This window comes from Eublepharis macularius, chromosome 9 (assembly GCF_028583425.1).
Source record: "Eublepharis macularius isolate TG4126 chromosome 9, MPM_Emac_v1.0, whole genome shotgun sequence".
Lineage (NCBI taxonomy): Eukaryota > Metazoa > Chordata > Lepidosauria > Squamata > Eublepharidae > Eublepharis > Eublepharis macularius.
In genome coordinates, this window is record NC_072798.1 from 70,743,768 (window position 1) to 70,766,344 (window position 22,577).

The 22,577-nt window shown below is 40.1% G+C and overlaps 1 protein-coding gene across 1 annotated transcript in view; it reads left to right on the forward strand.

Annotated features, from left to right (window-relative positions):
- Positions 1-7,360, forward strand: part of PUS7L (pseudouridine synthase 7 like) — a 31,329-nt gene extending 23,969 nt beyond the window's left edge. Inside the window, exons 7-9 of the mRNA XM_054987778.1 lie at positions 1,869-2,146; positions 2,287-2,340; positions 2,888-7,360. Of these exons, the coding sequence (XP_054843753.1) occupies positions 1,869-2,146; positions 2,287-2,340; positions 2,888-3,214 (659 nt within the window). The 3' untranslated portion in view covers positions 3,215-7,360. The remainder of the gene's footprint in view (positions 1-1,868; positions 2,147-2,286; positions 2,341-2,887) is intronic.
- Positions 7,361-22,577: the final 15,217 nt, after the last annotated feature.

A 22,577-nucleotide genomic window follows, 5' to 3' on the forward strand; every position in this document is an offset into this window, starting at 1 on the left:
TGGAACTCAGTGGTGGAACTCAAGACCGCACAATAATGTCACTTTAGGTCAGCTGGAACAAAGGGGAAGTTTTTTAAAGTTTAAATCGCCCTTGGTGAAAATGGTCACATAGCCGGTGGCCCCGCCCCCTGATCTCCAGACAGAGGGGAGTTTAGAGTGGCGCGGAGGGCAATCTAAACTTCCCTCTCTCTGGAGATCAGGGGGCGGGGCCACCAGCCATGTGATCATTTTTAAGAGGTGCCGGAACTCCGTTCCACTGCGTTCTCGTGCTGAAAAAAAAACCCTGCCTCTCATACTACCAAGCACAGCTGAGAAAGAGGCCTAAGAAATGTTTATTTACTGGCCTCCTGTGCTTGGCACTATTTACCCCAAGCCACTCCTGAAGTATATTTTAATGGAACTTCTGAGGCACCCACTCTGACTTTCCTGGATAAAAACCCTGGTTAACCTTATCTACCCTAAATTTACCAAGAAGGAAAAGAGAGGTTTTTAAAACAATAGTAAAAGGTTTATTTTACTGAGCAGGAAAAATACAGTATGGATGTTTAAGATCAACTTTATACAAGTGTGACTTCATGAGAAAGTGAAATATGGAGATACAATATTTTTTACTGATTATGCATATTGTTTCAGAATGGAGAGAGAATCTCAGTAACTGCTATACTACTTTTGACTGTAAAAGCTGTAAAAAAATGTTTTCTAACCTTTTAGAATTACACTAGAGCTTTTTAAGAACAGGCTTCAGTCTGCCCTTGCTTTAAAAAAATACCAGAAACACTATATAGGAGAACCGTTATGGGCCACTCCAAGCTAGCATACTAAACAGTCATCTTCCCTTTGAAGAGACTGGAAGTAGAGCTAGATCTCTAACTTGCGTAAAAGGGCTCTAAACTGTATCTGATCAAATATCAGTTAAATGGCCCTTTCCCCTCACCCTTCTCTGCTCACTGACTTCTCCCTTCAAGTGTTTCAAAGGCCCTGATTGGCCATTAATGGTTTTCTTTCCCGAACATCCAGCCACAAAGAGAATTGGTAAATATATAAAAGGGAGCAGACTTGGCTCTTCTTCAGAGCCACTATTCATGGGAAGATGTTTTTCCTTTCCTAGATTTTGTCTCTCTCATCCCAAGGAAGATCTATATAAGTGGAGTGTACTAGGTTTGATCAAGGCTAAATTTTCTAATGCCTGAATGGAAATTTCCTGCCTTCTCCTTCCCACTGCAGCCCGCTGCTCTCCATGAAACTTTGCTCCTGGGGCATAGGGGATCCTGAGCACTGACATGTGGAGAGTCTGCATCAGGAAGGGGGAATTGGTGGAAACTGTAGATTTAGTCTGGATCCAGCCCGCTTAGTTCAGTGCACATGGTTGACAGGTTTTGCAGATACAAAGAATACATCTTGAGAAGAGAACCGTCTGGGATTGTGATTTCAAAGTCTTTTATAAAACCACTGTGCCTCATTGAGAAAAATAAACAAAGACCTGTTTATAAGGAAAGCACTTTCTTGTGGTATGGAATGTGTACGGAATTATTGGACACGTTCAGGATTTCCTCTGCGTCCCCTCCCCTGCATTCAGCGAGTGGAATTTTTTAGCTTTAGTAACTTGTAACAAAGCATATTTTCCAAAAGTTCTACATTTGCCACTAGTTGAAATTGGAGGAAGTAAAAGGGGAACTCTTAGGAACAGAAGGATGTGTTTTTATATACAGCTGAGCTGAAAAAAGCAGCAGGCAAGGGAAGAATTAAATGCCTGTGTACTGCCTGCTGCTTCCCAGATGGTCATGTCCTCCCAGCCAGCCATAGTCTGAAAACACACTCTGGATGCAGAACACATACTTCCATCCTTAATTAGTTCTTCTGCCTTTCAGAGGATGCGAAGGGCACCCTTGCAATGCTGCCCGACTTTAAAGTAAGAGAGAAGATGTTGCTTCGTGCATTAAATCGCTATGGGATCAATCAAGAGGGGTGCTGCCGAGGATGGCTCAGCATTCCTCATTCCATGCGTATCTTCTATGTTCATGCCTACTGTAGTAAAATTTGGAATGAAGCCGCTTCCTTCCGGATTAAGACATACGGTACAAGAGTTGTGAATGGCGATCTGATCTTTGCTGAAGAAAGTGCTGCAAACTCTTCACTAAATGACAAGGTAAAATGTGATCTCAGTAAACACTGATAACAGCTAGAACAGAAATGTAATCCAGCTGTATGTTTTGCTTTTTAATGTAAACAGTGACCTTTTAACCCCATTTCTATATATATCTAACAATACCTTTTTTAAAAAAATAGGTTCACGTAGTAACATCTGCAGAAGAAATGGCCGATAAATATACAATTAATCAAGTAAGTTTGGTTAAAAATTTATTTTGGATTAATAAAGAAATGCTTGGTTGACAGCATAAGCTTTAGGTTAAGTAGTATTATTTGGTCTCTTGGCTGTATTGCTGGAAGATGTGCATAGAGAAAAGACACAGGGGGCTGAACCAGCTATCTCTTTTCATGGAAATATACAAGCTGTGAAAATATTCAGAAGTGTTTTCCCAATTGCATGGAGGAGCCAATGCAGATTTACATCCTTTTAAGCGCACTGGGTTTAGAAAATTGTAACTCTTTAGGATTAAACTGCAAATGTGTACATAAGCTTCTGCTGTAGGGTTTTCTGCAGAGATATGTGAATGATAGAGCAGAGCCAGCAGATGTGATCTTGCTCCCCACTGCGTGCATATATTTTGAAGATTTGCACAGCTCTGCAGATTTCGAATGCATTTGGCATTTTCTTAACCTCATCTGCTTAGGCAGTTTCCTGCAAATCTTCTAGAGTACCTTTTGAATTGGGATCGCGTCTTATCACAGAAAAGACTCAACTCATGTTACCTTTGTCTTTCCAAAGGTTATTCTCCCAATGGTTGGTTACAGCATTAGATATCCCAATAACAAAGTTGGAGAATGGTACCGTGAAAGGCTGGCCAGCGATGGACTTCAGGCATGCAAGTTTAGACTTCCTACGTTACAGCTGAATGTGCCTGGCTGCTACAGACACATCTTGAAATATCCTCACAATCTGTCATATAGTTTCTTAAATGACAATGTAAATGAGACAGGTACTGGAGACAGTTCCCTCGAGGATTCAGTCACTTCTCTTTCTATGTCATTTTGGCTTGATCCATCATGTTATGCCACTGTTTGTTTGGGGGAAATAATGAAATGTGACATTTGAAGAAAAAACCAGTGTTTAGCACCACTTGACAGGGATATGGTGTGATTCTTCTCCAGGATGTGTTTTCCTTTAGGGTGATCCCTGCACCAGAGATCAGTGGACTTGAGTGTGTGGGCCTAGTGTGGGATGCTGGGCAGAAGGTGAGTGTTCTGGTGGCGTACCATCTGCCCAGCTATCCAGTAGACAACTTGCTGAGGGTGACAAGTGGTTCTGGCCGACTGGGTGTTGTGCCTCACCAGGCTAATATTCTGGTGGACTTCAACATCCATGTGGAGATGACTCTGTCAGAGGAGTTGCTTCAGATTTTATGGCTGCCATGGCAACACTGGGATTCGTCCAGGTTCCCTGGAAGCAACTCTGTCAGTGAGTCTTGGAACAGGGATCTTCAGGGGGCCGTCGATTGGATTGCTCCCCGACGCTCTTTTTTCCCTTGTCTCTCTTTAGCTCCTTAGTTTAATGAGGAGCTGAGAAAGTTTAAGAGGAGACTTAGATGGCTAAAGAGAAATTGGCATTGGACTCATGGTGAAGCTATAAGAACACGCTATAGAGTCCATTTGAAGGCCTATGAGGTGGCGGTGAAGGCAGTAAAGAAATCTTACTTCTCTATTCAAACTTGGGTCTCTCGGATCCTAGTCTGGTACTTTAACCACTACGCTAGGCTGCAGGTTACATCCCATGAGTGAACCCCTCAGATTACACAAAAACAAAGTAGCACCATTAAGTAGCACTACATTATTTTCCTTGTCCTCCTACTGTTGTGCTTGAGTTCCCCAGAACACAGCCTTTCTTGTGTGACTATCCCCTTCTGGTCAGCAGTGTACGCTCAGCTTGTTTCCAGCCAAATTATCTTGGGTTCTTCTTTTCCTCTCTGTTTTCTGCTTTTCAGTCTCTGTCTATTCTTCCCATCCCTCCATAAAACACCACTTCTCAGACCACTTTCTATTTCATTCCCCTTCCTGCTCTCCAAAATAAGCCACATTATTAAGCAAGGTAAAAACAAACCCATTCAAAGCCTTCTGCTACAAGGTGGGATGCTGGATCTTTGACCCCAGGTCAGCCTATGCAATTAACAGTTATGTTTGCACAGTGCATAGGGCACATATTTCCCACTTTTTTGTTTAGACATTGTCTTTTAACAACTGAACTACACACAACACGGAGCTGCATGGAGGCTCACCCTAGTAACTTTTTTTGTTTTGTAAAATACACCTATAGAGGCTGAAAATTAAAGTGGAAGATTGATGCATGGGGGAAGAATTCCTAACCCTTTCACGTTGAACTGCTTTTCCAACTATAAATCTTCTTCCTCCTCCTTCAAGTTGCCTTTTGCCCTGCAAGAGTGCAAGATACGGCTTTTGTTCTGCAAAGTGCCAGTGGAAGGTGCATGGCTTTCCCCTGTATTCCCATTCCTCTCCCCTCTCCATAGTCTTTTTAGATACCAAGAGAGTTGGGCAAATTGCTTTGCCTCCATATATTGTTAGTACTGCTTAACTGGCAAAAGAGAGGAGGGTGAAATTCCATCCCCTTCCATCCCCTCATTGCATCCCCAACCCATGCTGGTCCTGCAACATTAGGAGTAATGCAAGGGAATGGAGAAGAGAATAAGTATACAGGGGAAATCTGCCTTCTGTTGGGGCTTGGAAGATTCCCATGGCTAGTATTTGTATCTTTTGCCTTGCAGGACAATATGCAGTTGGGGGGGATTTCCTTTTTAGCAGAAAAATGGCATAAGAAAGGGTTCAGACAAAGCCCTCCTGCCCTGCACTGGTTACATCTATTGCCTGCTGAGGAAAATCACTGAGCTAGGAAGCAGGTGAGGGGGAAGGGGTTTAAATCCCACTATGTGGAATCAGGACAAACCTCACCTTTTGGATATTTGGCTGACAACGGAAGAGGGGAAGAGGCAGAACTAGAACCCACAGAGAAACTATTTAACCACGCAGGAACAGAAAGAAGGGCATTTGGAATCCTCCATTAGTTCTAGTGACAACATCTATTCCTCTTCAAAGGACATTTTTTTTAAAAAAATTTAAAAACATTTATTAAAATTGAATTTAACTTCTTATAAACAATGATAACATTAAAGATAAATAGCAATAACATTAAAGATGATAAAACCAGCGGCTGCAAGGTACAATATTGACATTCCTATGTTATATGTCTATTGAGTCAATAACTCAGGTTATCTGCGTGGATTCTTTCGATGTTATAAGAGATTGAAAGCTTTATTTTGTTGTTAATTGTTCAGGAGCGTAATATGTATCATGATGAACCAAATGATCGAATAAGGTGTTTGCTAATGTCATTTGTTGTTGTGTGAGGTCTGAATAAGGATGTATAGCCATGAGTGTTCATAGATTTGAAATTTTCATAACATTATGGTTTGATATACTGGAGTTTTTGCTTGTGTATTGTTCAGTGAAGGGGAGCCTTCAAAGGACACAAATACAGGAATTTTATGGTACCTTAAAAAATAATTATGTTTTATTCCAGCATAAATTTTGTGTTCTAGATACCACTTCTTCAGATGTCATGAGGGAATCCTTATTAAAGTAGTGGTTTTTATGTAAGGGTTGGCCACTGTGTGAGACAGGATGATAGACTAGATGGACCACTGGTCTGATCCAGTAGGGCTCTTCTTATGTTATTATGGCTTTGTAAGCAGAGTGAGTGGATGATAATTTGAGCTCTTTCTCAGTTCTAGTTTGACTTCTGCCACTTCTTATGCCAGTACAATGGTATGCCATTTTTCAGGATGACAGCACAGACTGAGTGAGCTCAGGATCTCAGCTAAGGGTATCTCAGCTAAGTCTTGCTCTTCTACTGCTGTGGCCCTGAGTCTTTTTGGTTTTCTGTCCATATGCTGGCAGAGTTGTGCCAGGACTGAGATTACACTGGCAAAATGTTAAGATGGCATAACTATGATGTTATAATAGCACAAAGTCCCCAACAAACAGTCCATTCAAGATCCACCACACAAGAAACCCTAGAAGGGATCCTATAGCTCTTCGGGTGGTATAACTATCATTGTATTTGCACTGTGATTTGTCTAGTTCCTAGTTGTTTTTCCACTAGAGCTAAAAAAATTTATTCAGCAGACCTGTGCTGTGGTCTTAGTTCAGCAGCCAGCAGAGATGAATCTTTCAAAGGCCACTGTCTGCATCAGGGATCAATTCTTTTAAAAATAGTTCTTTTAAAAATAATTAAGCCAGCTGGGTGACCTTGGGTCAGTCACCGCTGTCTGGAGCTCTCTCAGCCCCACCCACCTCATAGTGATTGTTGTGGGGATAATAATAACACACTTTGGGCAAAATCAACAGCAGCTCGCATACAGGCTTTCTCTGTGGTGGCCCCTACCCTGTGGAATGGCCTGCCTGAGGAGGTCAGGAGAGCCCCCACCCTCCTGACTTTCCACAAACAATGCAAAACCAAATTATTCAAAAAGGCTTTTTACTCAAATAGGAGGAAAGTATTGTAGCGAGGGGGTCTCAGATGCTTCGCTAATGAGTTAGGGACCATAGACTTCACCACTATGTTGCCTTGCATATTTGTTACTTTGCATATGTACTCATATATACTACCTGTGCTTCATGTTACCTGGGTCAGTCCTAGAATTGATTATGTTCTGTTTCAGTAATTCTTAACTTTGTATTGGATCCTTGCTAATGCTATGTCTTTGTAAAATCGTATGACGTTGTTTATGGCAAAGTCCTTGACACATTATGGAAATGTCCTTGATGCTGATTGTACTAATCTCACACTATGTAATCCGCCTTGAGTCTCAGTGAGAAAGGCGGACTATAAATAAATAAATAAAACATTTGTAAGCTGCTCTGAGTAGCTGTTAAGTTGTCCTGAAGGGCAGTATATAAATTGAATGTTATTATATTTTTAAGAGTGCATAGAAAGATTTATAACACTAATAACAATCAATTGCCTTTCTAATATGCCCCAAACACATCTAGGAATGTGATAATGACCCTGGGAGATCTCATTCTTGTAGTTTTTTTTTAACCAGACATAGCTAATCAAGTAATGGTAAGATTATTTGCTCTTATGCTAATTTTTCTTGTGAAGAATGCAGTTGTATCAATAGACTTTGAAACAACTATCAGAACTTTGGCTCAACTAGTTAGCCAAGGAATAAATAATAATGCAAAATCTAAAACAATCTTCTTTTTCTCCTTCCCTTGAATTTTTGTTATTTTGTAACATTTGGCCTGATGAACAATTCTGGTGAGCATGAAAACTTGCACAATGTTTTGTATTATATGGATTTCATTTTTTGTTTGTTTGCTTTAGATATAGTGTGGGCTAATATTGCTGCTGAGAACTTTTTTCCTACTTTATAATTACACAAAAGATATTAGCTGCATGTGTCATGTTTAAACTGCAGGTGGTGCTGTGACTTTGCAAGAACTACAAGGGGCAGAAGCAACACTGACTCTTTCTTTAAATAATGTAAGCTATATCACAACAGGTTTTTGAGGAGGCAATGCATCTTTTTCTGTAGGGAACCAGTCCATAAAGACTAATTTCAAAAGGTTAGTCTGGGTGCTTTAAAAATTAGAAGTGGGGATTTTAGAAAACAAACTTTCCCCAACAGGTTTGCAGCAAAATTGAGTTAGTGTGTTGGATGATGTCCCAGTATGGACTAAAGGTAAGGAAACTGATGTTGTTAGAAAAGTCTGTATTTTAGTAGGTCTTCAGACTTGGGCTGGAACCTTTGAAATGGAAATGACATAGGTTACATAGATGCTTTTGGATGACTGTGGTCTATAGAAATGCACTGTTTATCATGAAATAAGACAAGTGTCCTGACTGACTCATCAACGCCCAGCCCAAACCCCTAGACCTAGAAACATGAAATTTGGGGAGAACAATAAATTCGCCCCCTAAGGGGGTAAAAAGGGGTAAAATATATTTTCCTAAAGGGATACAGCTTCCCTGAGTGGCTGGCAGGCTGCTGCCTGCTTGCACCCCCACCCACTGTCAGCTCGGCCACTCTTCCCTGATTGGACCAGCCTTTCAAGGTCATTTGCATATGCGGGCTGATTGGGGCTCACAACATTCCACACCTCATCTCCCCCCCCTCCCCCCAGAGACAGTTGGAACACAAAGGTCATTTGCGTATGTGGCCTGATTGGTCCTCCTCACCCGCTACATTCTAAACAGTATGCAGTTACTATTGGGAACCATTGAATATGTCCAGACCCTGAGTCAAAATGCATCTCCCAGTCTTCCCCTAAAAGTTCACTAGGGTTGCCAACTCCAAAAAAAAAAAAGTTACATACCCATAAGTATTATAACTGGATTTAAAGTAGTTAAATACTGTCATGAAGCATGGGTATCAAGCTAGTAAATAATAAATATAGGTAAAGATAGGAGAGCAGATAAAAGATGGTGGATGGGATGGTGGATGGGAAGGAGAGAAGAAAGGGAAAAGGGGAGAGACTATGAGGCCTTTCAGGGAATGGAAAGAAGAAATAATGGGGAAGAGGGAAATGTGATGCCCCCTGCAAGTCCTTGAGAGTCCCCCACTTGTTCTGTGTTTAACATTGAGATTCCTACTGTGTGAAGAAAGGGTAACACATTTATCTCCCATACTAAGATATGTGTATCTTATTGCAGGAGATTTCATAAGATCTTTTTTATTGCTTACTTTCATATCTTATGGGATCCTACATGGTCAGTGGTGAATGTACACCCAGCTGTACTCTGTGCAGATAACAACAACAACAACAGCTCGGCTTATATACCACTTGTCTAGACAGAATAGTGCCCCACTCAGAGCGGTGAACAAAGTTAGTGTTGTTATTATCCTTACAATTAGGGTTACCAGATCCCCATGAACCAAACCAGGAGAAGGGGTTAGTGGGGCAGGGGGCAGCGGGCTACTTACCCTTGCACTCCTGCACTTCCCCATGGCAATGGAAAACAATGTCATTTTTTGGCATGACGGGGAAGCTACAGGTTGTGCCAGGGGGCGAGTCATTAAAAATCACCCTCAAACATTACATTTGGGGGTGAATTTTAATGAATCACCCCTAGTGCAACCCATCGCTTCCCTGTTGTGTCCACCGGTGAGTAGAGGCCAGGGAGGCAGCAGGAGTTGAGACCAATAAGATGCACATCCCCTAACCGATAGTGACTCGCAGCTGTTCATCAGAGTTCCTGTGGCGATCCCAGGCCACTAGACTTGGGTTTGTACATCTTATGCTCAATTATTTAGTAAGCGAAGGTGAAAAAATTAATGAACACTTACAAAAAATATCAATACAGTTTATTCCATCAAATGCATTGAAAAGTATTACTAACCCACCCTCATTGGCTACTTAAATAATTCTAGTTTACTAGTTCATAGTCCACACCTGAGATATAAAATTACCAAATATTTTGAGTGGTTTGAACAGATATCTTTGGTGAGATGAAGGCCATTATATTTAAAGACGGCTCTAATATTATCAGGTCAATTTTAGAAGATTATCTCAGAAGGTAATATTAATTTTAGGTTTGTTTATGAGTGCCAGTTGTGAGATCAAAAAGGACTAATCTTTAACGTATATTCTTCTAGAAATCATGAGATAAAAGAACTAAATTTACTCAGCAGGATTGGAAGCTATCTGGGGACTGTGAGGAGTCATGCTGTTTCTCTTTGGAAAGCTGACTAATGATTAGTGATTGTAGTGTCTGCTTCTAGAGAGTGCTCCCCAAATTCTCTGCTGTATACATGTGAATAAACAAAATATTACAAAGGTACTGTAAGGCTCCAGTGCCTCTCATCCACAGGAAATGGAACCAGGTAGAGTTGCCGCCAGAGTTCTCACTACACAGGGAAGTAGGGAACTTATATTTCTAACAGTCTTCTTCACAATTTTCTAAATCATATATTTTTTCACAAAGCTCCTGTGAATATTTTAACATGATTTTGCACACTCAGCAAGCAGTATGGACCTAACACACACTAGTCATGCTTCTGAAAGGTGATCTTACATGTTTTGGATGGGGGGTATTGTTTTGTTGTGTTGACTTTCTTCCAGGATTTAATGCTCAGACTAAATGGAGGTAAATATTGATGCTCTAATTGATGCTGCTTATATCTCATCCTGATTTCTCAGTTCTGGCAATCCTAAATTGTAGTGTGTCGATGTGACCTCTGTGTTTTGGCAACCTCAGATTCTGAGTTCTATTACTTTTGCACATGTTTGACAGTTTGGGTTCAGTTGCAATTATTCCCAGTTGTGCATGTTGCCCAACCATGGCATGGCATGTGGTATGCATTTATGTTTTTCAGAAGCTGAGGAGAGATACAATTTACAGCTAGTTCCTAAACTTACAGAGCTCTTAGCACTCAATTTGCATTACCCACCCACATGATACATTGCAAACTATCCTCTAGTGGCATGTGTAATATTGTAAAAGTTTCTTTCTAAAAATAGACAATAAATAATTGAATTGTAGATCACTTACAGTAGATTTTAAATTATTCACTGGAAAATAAAAACACATCAATTAGCTCTTGCCCCCTGGCCCCTTTCCTCAGTTCTTTCTGCTGTAGTAACCATTAATAACTTGTGACTTCAAGTTCACAGGTCGTATCTGAGAAATTCAGAGTAACTTAGAAAAACTTAATTCAGAATGACATATGGTCCAACCTTCCACTTAAAAAATGGCAGGAGGAATTCACATCTGAGTACCTGTGGATGTTTCTGTTGGTGTATTGTATTTAGATTGAGCCTGGAGTGTGATTTAAATATAAATTTTATATCATGTAATAATAAAAAATGACATTTTTAAAGTTAGAAAAAACAGTAATATTGGAGTAAAAGTCAGGTAGTGGAGTGTTCTGTGTGAACTAGGAATAAATAATTGTATGCCCAAGAGTCAACTGTAGTCCACATCAGCTTCTTGCCTGTCCTCTCCATTCCATCACACTATTTGAGACAGTGATTCACACCTATTTCCTCATTGCTTTGAGGCTTCTCTCCAAGCAAGAAATAAAAAGCAAACCTCTCATTTCCCGTTCAAATAGAGGCCTGTCTGGTGAACAGATACACCTTGTGTGTTGCTTTTGGCCTGGATATCCCCATTCTTCATGCAATTTTGCTTCTCTCTCCTGCTGGACAACTGATACCCCGCACATTGGCAGAACTTACCAGCGATGCTTGCCTTGTCTCAGAAGAACTGTATTGCAATACCCAGTTGATAAAACTGACTTAATATATGTGCTGTTTCTATTATACTGTTACTCTAACAAGTGACAAAAATGCAATATACACTTGCTTGACTTCATTGGATTGGATCCAGTTACTCCACTAAGCCTTCCTCTGACAGAGAAGAACGTCCTCCATTTGAGGAAAGTTTAGTAGGAGGAGTCATTGAATCCAAGTTAGCAGAAGGGAGTCATTGGATACAGCAGAAGAGTGTCTCAAAACCCAATTTAGCAGAGAAGAATCAACAAATCCAACTTAGTAGAAAAAAGTTGCTGGATCCAATCCACGACCTTCATATTATATTTGCATGAAAATTACCAAATGGTCATTTAAATATAAGCTAATGTTTTGTATAAGATTTTGTAATTTGTCTACTTTTATTCCAACTGATATCAGGCTTTCTTCATTTCTTGAAAGATTTCTTCATAAAAGGAGATAAAGGGGCATCTGCATCGGGAAAAGCCATCTAAAACTGTCAGCTTTAATATTCCCAGATGCCCGTCTCCAGATGAAATTACATTGTTATCAGCCATGTACCTTTAGACATAAACTGAGAGTAGTAGGAAGAAGCTTTGAGGGTGCTGGGTAAGATATAGTCATATTACATCATATTTTAATATTAGAAGACATTTTTATACAAAATAGTAAATGTATCAACGATGTATTAATTAGTAAAGGTTCCTGCGGTATATGAAGTGCTCTAGAGAATGGTTATCGACTTGAAGTATTTTTGTGAGAGTTTATTTTTTGTATACGTAGACAAAAATTGCACTCTGCTGCAATGGTCAGAAATTTGCAATTGACAAATGTTAGCATACTAGGCAAAATTTTAAAAAATGAAGCTTGATCCTCCCCACTCCATCTGATCCTGGAAGAGCTAAGAATAATGTATTATCTGTTTTGTGGGCAATGCAGAGATGCTATACATCCCCAGAAAGGAGGAGAGTGCCCTCAAGTCATAGCTGACTTATGGCAATCCCTGGTGGAATAATCATGGCAAGATACTAACAGAGATGGTTTTCCATTGCCTGCCTCTGCAATCCTCATCTTCATTGGTAGTCTCCCATCCAATTACTAACCAAGGCCGACCCTGCTTAGCTTCTGAGATCTGAGATCAGGCTCACTTGGGCTATCTAGATCAGGGTACATTTTCCAGATCTCCCTCAAAATAACTTCCCTCATCTCTTGTTGGGGGTGCTATTATTTTGCTTCCAGCTGCAATTATCTGAATTTGTGGCCAAAGCATGATTGTAGATATGTTACTAGTTAAGAGAAGATAAAAGCAAGTGAAGGGGAGAGAAGCTGAGCTCAAATGAATGGAACTGAACAGAGAAAGAAACTACCCCTGTACTTTTATTTCAAGACTGACGAATGATATTGTTTCTTTGCAGATCTCATTTTAGAATGTATGGAATTTTGAATTCCTATTGAAAAGCAGGTGCTGATAACTTCGTCCCTTTCATTAGCAGCTTACAGTCAAGTGAGTCTGTCTCAATGAGACAGGTTCTCGTGTGACAAGGTGCAAAGAAGTAGTTTTGGAGAACCTATAATTTTGGACCAAATCCCTACAGGTGCACAGGCAATGTGTTTGCAGTGTCTGAGGCTCGTTATTTACCACAGACTTTCATTTCCTGCTGTTTCTAATTGTAAGAAACCACAAATTTCCTTAAATGGCTTTGTTTACAATTGTTCCATGCTGGATAACAAGTAAGGGGAAAGTATATTTTAAATTATTTTTTCTTTTCGTAAGTACCTAAGAAGAGTACCTAAAAAGAGCCCTGCTGGATCAGACCAGTGGTTCATTTAGTCCAGGATCCTGTCTCACACAGTTGCTAACCAGTTACTCTGGAAGGCCAACACCAGGGCATAGAGGCCCCGGCCCTTCTGTTTTATTCAACTCCGAGCCTTTGCCTTATACACCCTTCCATGCCCTCACCTCAGGAGTCTGTAAATAGTGCTGTGGTTGCAAAGTAAAAATGTGACCTTTAATGCTGACCACTTTGTCACACTCCTGTAATAAGGCCGTCTCCAGTTTCAAAATGAATTGCACTAGTGCTCTGTTGGGGCCTTTTAACACAGGTTGGGCTTTATTAGCAAACAGCAAAATTTAAAAAGGCCGTTTTTTAATTGTATGGTTCTCTCTCCATGGGCAAGGGTACAAACATTGACAGATAGATGTTTGCCACTTCTGAGTTTCTCTCATTCAGTATTCCGTTTCCTGAGGCCAGTTGTGCTTCCACAGGGGCTGCATTCAAAAGCTGCTTTAACTAACCAATGTCAACTCAAGACATTTTTCCACTTGATGCCCCTCACCAGCATATCCATGCCACTATCTCATCTGGGAACCCCAGCAGATTTGCTCCCCCTTTTTAAAAAAGCATTGTGGCAATCCACATGTGCCCTACAGGATGTCTTGAACACTTGAGATTCCTTCCTCTTGCAACAGTTTTGGACATCATTTTTTTGTTGTCCTAGCAACCCTACCAAATATCAGGATTGTTTAGGCAACTAAAATGGCAGAATTGTTTGGGTTTAATATCTATATGAAGGCTTTTGAAGAGAGCATCTCAAGTTACGGGGTTAAGTGACACCAGTATGCTGATGACAAAAGAATCAAGTGAGGCAGTGGACTGGCGCCTGGACATTGTAATATGCTAGATGAGAACCAATAAACTAAACCTCAATCCAGACAAGGCTGAAGTAATGTTTGTTGGCATAGGTGCTGATCAAGGAATTGAAAAACAGAATACCAGAGATGTGGCAGCGCTGCCCCTTGAGGAGCAGTGCCAAAGCTTGGGAGATGAAGTTGCAGAATTAACAGACTTAGCACCTGTGTTTAGCTTCAACAGAACCACCAGCTGAGGTTGTTCCTCAGAAAAGTAGAATCTAGCCATAATAATCCATGTGCTAATCTCTGCATTAGTTTACTGTAGTGCAATCCATGTGAGGCTGTCTTTGAACACAGTTCAGAAACTTAAACCGGTTCAAATCACAGCTGCCCATTTATTGAGCAGCGGTTAGGTATCATCAAACCTAACCGCTACCAGTTTGCTTCTGGGCCCAATTCAAAGTGGTACTTTTGAACTAAGAAGCTCTGTCTGCGACCAGGGCACTTAAAGGACCACCTCCTCCCATACTGTCCAAGGGTGGGGGCTGTGCTCAGTTGGAGAGCATTTGCTTTGTATGGTTCAAGGGTCTGATGGGCCAGGGGTCTGATTCAGTATAAGGAAGTATAAGCTTCATGTGTCATGCTCAAACACTGGCCAGCATCACAGGTTTTCCTCCACATCCCTACCCCAAGTGAAGTGAGAAGTTATTGCCGAGAGAGTTTCTCTGTTGCTGCTCATTCCAGTAATTGGAATGCCCTCCCACTGAAAGTTCACATTCCCCTCCCTGACCACTTTTGGTGTCAGCTGTTTGAATTGGCATTCAGCTCAGTATTTTAATATTGCTTTAGATTCTCAATTACTGTATTTTCCATTGATTGTGCTTTGCATTTTTATTGTCAGCTGTCTCAAGCACCTTGTGAGGAGGCAAGATAACCCTATGGGGTATAGTGTTGCCAACTCCAGGTTGAGAAATTCCTGGAGATTTGGAGGGTTGAATCTGGGGAGGGCAGGGACTTCATAGGGTATAATGTCATGGATTCCACCATCCAAAGCAGCCATTTTCTCCAGACAGACGGGTATCTGTAGTCTGGGGAACAGTTGTAAATCTGGGAGAGCGTCAGGTACCACCTGGAGATTCACAACTTTTGCCACACATTTTATTTTATTTTAAACATTTAAAAGCTGCCTTGCAGCACTCAAGACAGCTTACAATAAATATTCAAATACATAAAAAATTAAAATTATAATTTAAAACTACCAGTAAGTAGAAAAACTAATCAAATGCCATTCTAAATAAAACCATTTTCATGCCTCCTAAAGACTGAAAGAGAGGGGGCAAGGCGCACCTCCTTGGGGAGATTGCTCCATAATCGTGGGCGGCCATCAAAAAGGACGTCTCTCATTTTCCCCACCAGAATTGTTTCTTTGGTTGCTGGATGTCAGGAGGGTCTCTCCCTGCAATCTTATCTCCTGGACAGGCAGCGGCCTCACCTGAAGGTACACTTTACTGGGGCCTGGAGGTTAGATTGCTAACCTCTAAGCTGGAAGACAGGTAGAGATGCCAGGTCCCTCTACCCTCCCAGGGGTGGGGTGGGGGCGGAATCTGGCACTTACCTCGTGTCTCCAGTGTGTTGCTACTCGCACGCGCTTTGCACGCATGCACTCCCAAATGAAATATAACTATTTCTAATGACTGCAGACTAACCAGAGTTAACTTTCTCCACATACTAACCTGGATTCTAAACCTGTGTTAAAATCTGTCTTACAATCCTAGTATATGAAGGCAAAACTAACCAGTTAACCTGCAGATCTGCATTTTTACATCACTGGAAACTAGAGAAGTTCTAAGTGGGAGGAGGGGGGCACACACATGAACCTAGCAACAAACTGGGTTAATGCACATTCTGGTTTAAAATCATTTAAAAGTGAATCAGCTATGGAGATTTGAGGCCAATTGGTATCTCACAGAACCAGGCATTCTATAAAATATATATACAACTGGACAAAGGTTGCAGTTGGTTTCTTTGCTGAAAACCTGTTGTGTGTTTGCTTAGGCAAGTCGGATGGCTTACAGCTGAGACTGGAAGATTTTGTTTTGTGTGGTTCAGGAATCTCCCCTCCCCTTCAGTGCCGAGGAGTGATTTGTCATCTTCAAAGGCGAGGGGTTTTTCATGTGCTTTTCAGGTTCAGTTGAGCAAACAACTCAAGTGTCGATTCTTGCTATCTTGAGCTGCTTTCTGTCTGCAGATAATGTAGAAGATATTCAAATGAGGTGAACAGTCTAGAAGAAAGGAGAATCAGGTATCTCTGAAAAGTTGTGTGATGATGGAACTTGATTCCATGTGACTGCCATGCTTCAGCTTTAAAAGGAATTGGGTTCAGCAGATGTAGCTTACCTGTAAATGAACCACAGAAGCAGCACCTGCCATGCCTTCCCCTTTACCACACAGCTTTTAAGAATCCAAGAGTCGTCTGCCCGTTTTTTCAAAAACACGTTTTAAATCTGTGTTAGGCTTAGGTTTTAGTATGGAGGGTCTCTGAGAAGTGAATAATACTGTGTTTGTTTCATTTTTCCTACAGAGTTGCCACTGCAACTGTTCTGTGTTCTGATAACATTCTGTGGGTTGTATCCCACCAGGTTTTCCATTGGAGGAAAAGTGAGGAGCAGTCTCCACTGATGACCAGATGAGAGGCTGGAGATTGTGGAAACTGCATCATAGAGTTGGAAGGGGCTTAAAGACCATCTAGTCCAACCCCCTGCCCAATGCAGGAACACCCTAAAGCTCTCCTGACAAGTGTTTGTCTAGCTTCTCCTTGAGACTGCCAGTGAGCGGGACCCTACCACATCCCTAGCCGGCCTTTCCACTGCTGAATTATTCTTAATGTGAAGAAGTTTTTACTAACGTCTAGCTGGTACCTTTCCTGGAGTCCAGTCCATAGTCCACCAGTTTACTCATCAAAACATCATGAGGAACCTTGTCAAAAGCTTTACAGAAATCCAGGTAAACTACATCAGCAACATTCCCATGATCCAGTAAGCCTTTCACTCGATCACAGAAGGAGATGAAGTTGGTCTGGCAGCCCCTTTTGGGGACAAATCTGTGCTGACTTCCTCATATCACCATGTCCATCAGATGCTTGTAGATCAACACCTTTAATATCTGCTTCAGTATCTTCCCTGGAACAGAGCTCAGGCTGACTGGCCAGTAGATCCTTTTTTTTTTTTGAAAAAATTTTTATTGGGTTAGAATATTATTATTTTTACATTACATTCAATTTCCCCCAAATTTTTCATTTCTAACCCCCTCCCTTTCCCCCCCTTTTGTTGACTTCCAACAGCTTTCCCACCCTTTGTCCCTTTTCCCTTACTTCTATTAAATTCCTCTGTCTAAAACAAATATACATTCTCCATCATATTAAGCAGTACATCTTTAACTACTTTTCTTATTATACACCCAAACTGTACGTCTTTAGATAAACAATTTATCCCATTTTCCAGTTTTGAATATTTCTATATATCATAAACCTATATATCATAAACCATAAAAATCTTACCTTTAAATCAAACAATTTGACTTATTCTCTATATATATATATATTACTCATTCTATCTTTTTATGGTAATTCTATATGGCTCATCACATAGTCAATCAATTTGACTCTTCTGTACATTCAGTTTGGTGCATATAAATCTTATCAAAGAAAGAAAATATTGTTGGTTACTCAATCCTCATATTTAAACCTTATCATTAATTATTTTCTATCAATATTCTATCTGTTAACCTATCTATATATATATCAATCTGCTAATCTAACTGCTTATAAATTCCCATTTATCTCTTCCTCCCCCGGTAAAGTCACCCCTCTCTTTTATACTTTTATTATACTTCAGTAGTTCTCAAACTGCCACAGTTTTCCTCCCACCTCCCATTTCTTCTCCAGATATTGTTTCAGCTTCTCCCAGTCTGTGTTAAACTGCCCTGAGTCCAGATTTCTCAGTTTTCTTGTCATCTTGTCCATTTCTGCCATGTACAGCAATTTGTAGATCCAGTCTTCAATAGTTGGCACTTCTTGTACTTTCCATTTTTGCGCATACAAAAGTCTAGCTGCTGCTGTCATATAAAATATCAACGTCCTATGATGGGCTGGAATTCCCTCCATTCCCAAGTTTAGCAGCAGGAGTTCTGGGTTCTTATTTATTTGAAACTGTAAAATTTCACTCATTTCTCTTATTACTTCCCCCCAGTACTGCCTAGCTACCTCACATGACCACCACATGTGGTAGAGGGAGCCCTCATGTTTCTTACATTTCCAGCATTTATTGGAAGTATTCAAGTTCCCTAGCGCAATCTTCTTTGGTGTCATGTACCAACGATAAATCATTTTGTAAATGTTCTCTTTAATATTAGTACATGTCGTTGTCTTCATTGTAGTTTTCCACAAGTATTCCCATGCCTCCATTGTTATTTCTTTATTGAAATTTATAGCCCATTTCACCATCTGTGTTTTAACTATCTCGTCCTCAGTATACCATTTCAGCAGTACTTGGTATACCTTGGATATTCTTTTCTTGTCTTCTTTAAGAAGGGTCTGCTCTAGTTCCGAGTTCTCTGTTCGTATGCCCCCCTTTGCAGAGTCCGAATTATATAAATCTCTAATCTGTCTATACTGGAACCAATCATAATTAGGTGATAGTTCCTCTTGCGTCTTTATTTTAAGTTTAGATACTTCAGTTTTAGTTATTTCTTTGTACGTTAAACATTGTTGTTCATTATCAACAGCTCTCGGATCTATCACCTCGTATGGAACCACCCACAAGGGGGTTCCTTCTTGTAGATAAGTTCTATACTTCTTCCAGATTGTATATAAACTTCTCCTTACAAAATGGTGCAGGAACATCGAGTTGACCTTTACTTTGTCATGCCATAGGTATGCGTGCCATCCAAAAAAATTTTTATATCCCTCTAGGGCTAATAGTTTCTTGTTCTTTAATGTCATCCACTCTTTCAACCAAACTAGGCAGATTGCATCATGATAAAGTCTCAGGTTGGGCAGTTGCATTCCGCCTCTTTCCTTTGCATCTTGTAAAACTTTTACTTTCACTCGAGGCTTCTTGCCTGCCCAAACAAAATCTGATATTTTCCTCTGCCATTTTTCAAATTGTTTAGAGTCTCTGATGATTGGTATTGTCTGTAGCAAAAACATTACTCTTGGTAACACATTCATCTTAACTGCTGCAATCCTGCCCAACCATGACAGATTCAGTCTATTCCATTTAATCAAGTCTCTCTCTATCTGAGTCCATAGTTTTTCATAGTTGTTTTTGAATAGATCTATGTTCTTTGCAGTTAATTCAACTCCCAAATATTTCACTTTACTTGTTACTTCACAGTCCGTTGTTTCCGTTAGCAATTGTTGTTTCTGCTTAGTCATGTTTTTGCCTAGTATCTTTGACTTCTTTTTGTTAATGAAGAAACCTGCCAAATCTCCAAACTCCTTGATCTTATCTATCACTTTTGGCATGTTCTCCAATGGGTCCTCTACAATTAACATTATGTCATCCGCAAATGCTCTGACCTTGTATGAATAATCCTTTATTTTTATTCCTCGAATTTCCTCGTCTTGTCGTATTTGTATCATCAGAATCTCCAATACTAAAATGAACAACAATGGAGATAACGGGCAACCTTGTCTTGTTCCTTTACTAATCGTCAATTTCTTGGTCAATTCATCATTCACTACAATTGCTGCAGTCTGGTCTCTGTAAATTTCCTTAATTGCTCTGATGAATCTTTCTCCCAATTGTAGCTTTTCCATGGTGGCAAACATAAAGTCCCAGTTTAAATTGTCAAACGCTTTTTCAGCGTCTACAAAGAAGAAACCAACCTCTTTGTCACAACGCTTGTCATAATATTCAATAGCATTGATCACTGTCCTTAAATTGTCTCTTATTTGTCTGTCTGGCAAAAAGCCTGCTTGTTCCTCTTCTATAACTTCCGAGAGCCATCCCTTCAGTCTCTCCGCCAATATCTTCGCAAAAATTTTATAGTCATTGTTAAGTAGCGATATAGGTCTATAATTTTTCACGTTGGTCAAGTCTTGGCCCTCTTTTGGGATCAATGATATGTTCGCTTCACTCCAAGTATCTGGAATCCTTTGATCCCTAAAAACTCCATTCATCACCTCTTTTAGGAATGGTGCCAGTTCATTAGCCATTGTCTTATAAAATTTAGCCGTAAGTCCATCTGGCCCTGGCGCCTTTCCTAGATTTGCGGATTGTATTGCCTTGCTTATTTCCTCGTCAGTTACTTCACTGTTCAATTTATTTCTCCAAGCTTCCGAGATTTCTGGAAGTTTGGTTTTCTCCAGATATGATGCTATTGATTCTTTGTTTACTTCTTTTTTATTGTACAGCTTAGCGTAGAATTTGTAAAAGGCTCTACTAATGGTAGTCTGCTCCAAGTACGTTTTATTATCTTCACAGATTTTATTTATTATTTTCTTTTCCCTTTTCTTCTTCAATTGCCATGCCAGGTATTTCCCAGGTTTATTAGCACCCTCAAACGCTTTTTGGTTCAGTCTTTTAAGATTCCACTCCAATTCTTTATTACTCATTGCTGTTAGCTGTTCTTGAAGAATTTTGATTACCTGGTATACCTTCTTTTTCCCTGGTCTCTTTTTTAACTGTGTTTCTTTGGCTTTTATTTTCTCCTCAATCTCTTGTCTTTTCTCCTCTTTCTTTTTTCTTGCTCTGCCATTTAAGTCCATTAGTATGCCCCTTACAACCGCCTTATACGCATCCCAAACTTTGTTGGTTGGTACTTCTTTATTCACGTTGTATTGTATAAAAAACTTTGTCTCTCTTCTCAGTATTTCCATATTCTCTCTTTCCTGTAACAAGTCCTCATTTATTCTCCATGCTTTCCTTTTTCTCCTTTTTCCAAATTTCCACATAATTGGGTTGTGATCTGAGCCTACCATCGGCATTATTTCTACCTCCTTAGTCCATAACGCTAAGTCTTTTGAGGCCCAGATCATATCAATTCTTGATAATGTAAAATGTCTTGCAGAATAAAAAGTAAACTGCCTACTTTTAGGATATTCTCTCCTCCATACATCTTCGAGAGTCTCTTGTTGAATGAACTCAAAAAAAAGCTTTGGTAATAGTCCTCTTTTCTTTTGTACCGTTGTAGTCTTTTTATCTAGCTCCAAGTTTGTCACTCCATTGAAGTCTCCAGCAAGAATTATCTGGTCATATACAAGATCGTCTAGATGCTTCCTTAACTCCTCAAAAAAGCTTTCTTTTGCACCATTAGGTGCATAAAGTCCGACTACCAACACTCTCTTTAAATTCCAAATACATTCCACCGCTACAAATCTAGCTTCCACATCTCTCATAACAAATTTTGGCTGTAGCTCCTCTTTTATGTACAACACCACTCCTCTTTTTTTCTTATTAGAGGCCGCTACAAACTCCTTGCCCAATTTTCCAGATTTTAAATATTTTACATCCTGTTTTCTAATATGGGTCTCTTGCAAACAAACAATGTCACATTTTTGTTTTAGTAGCCAATGAAAAATATTTTTCCTCTTATTCGGTGAGTTTAGTCCATTTACATTCCAAGATAATACTTTACACTCCATATTCATAATCTTGTTGGTAAGTCTTTTTCATTGTCCTTAATAAATCTCTCCATCTCTCGCTCAGATCTGATACGTTTTTTTGCCCCTCCAAACTCAAAGGACACTCCTTCTGGTAACTCCCATCTATACCTGATTTTCATGTCCTTCAACATCTGAATTAGCGCTTTGTATTTTTTCCGGTCCAATAACACTGATCTGGGCAGTTCCTTCATTATAATAATCGTCTTGCCATCAATCTCCAATGGATCTTGAAACTGTTTTGTCACAATCCTCTCTTTCATGTTTCTTGTTGTAAACTGCACAATCACATCCCTTGGTAATTTCCTCTGGGTTGCAATTCTCGAATTCACACGATATGCCACATCTAGGATAGCCACAACTTCCTCCTCCTCCTTCCCCAGGTATTCAGCCAACACCTCAGTCATCTGTTCTTGCGCTGACTTCCCTTCCACTTCTGGCAGACCACGAAAACGTAGCTGCTTTTCCATGTGTTTAGTTTCTGCAACTGACATTCTCCCCTTCACCAATCTCATCTCTGTTTGTTGCGTGTCTATTAAATTCTCCATCGCGTCTTCTACTGTTTTAACTCTCTGCTGCGTTCCTTGTAATTCACTACGAATCGTTTCCATACCTTTTTTCATTTCTGACAGCTCCGACTTTACTGTCTGTGTAACCTCTTTAACCTCTTTAATAAGTTCCAGTTTCGTATCTTTAAGCTCTTTAATCATATCTACAAGTTTTTTATCCAAATTTTTATCCAAATTTTCTATTGCCGATTGCCACTCTTTTTTCGACATCGTGGGGCTTGCTTTAGCTCGCTCCCACGAATCCGCTCTCTTCCTTAACTCCGTGGCGTAAAATTAAACGTTTTTCTTTCTCAAATGTCCCAATCTTCTT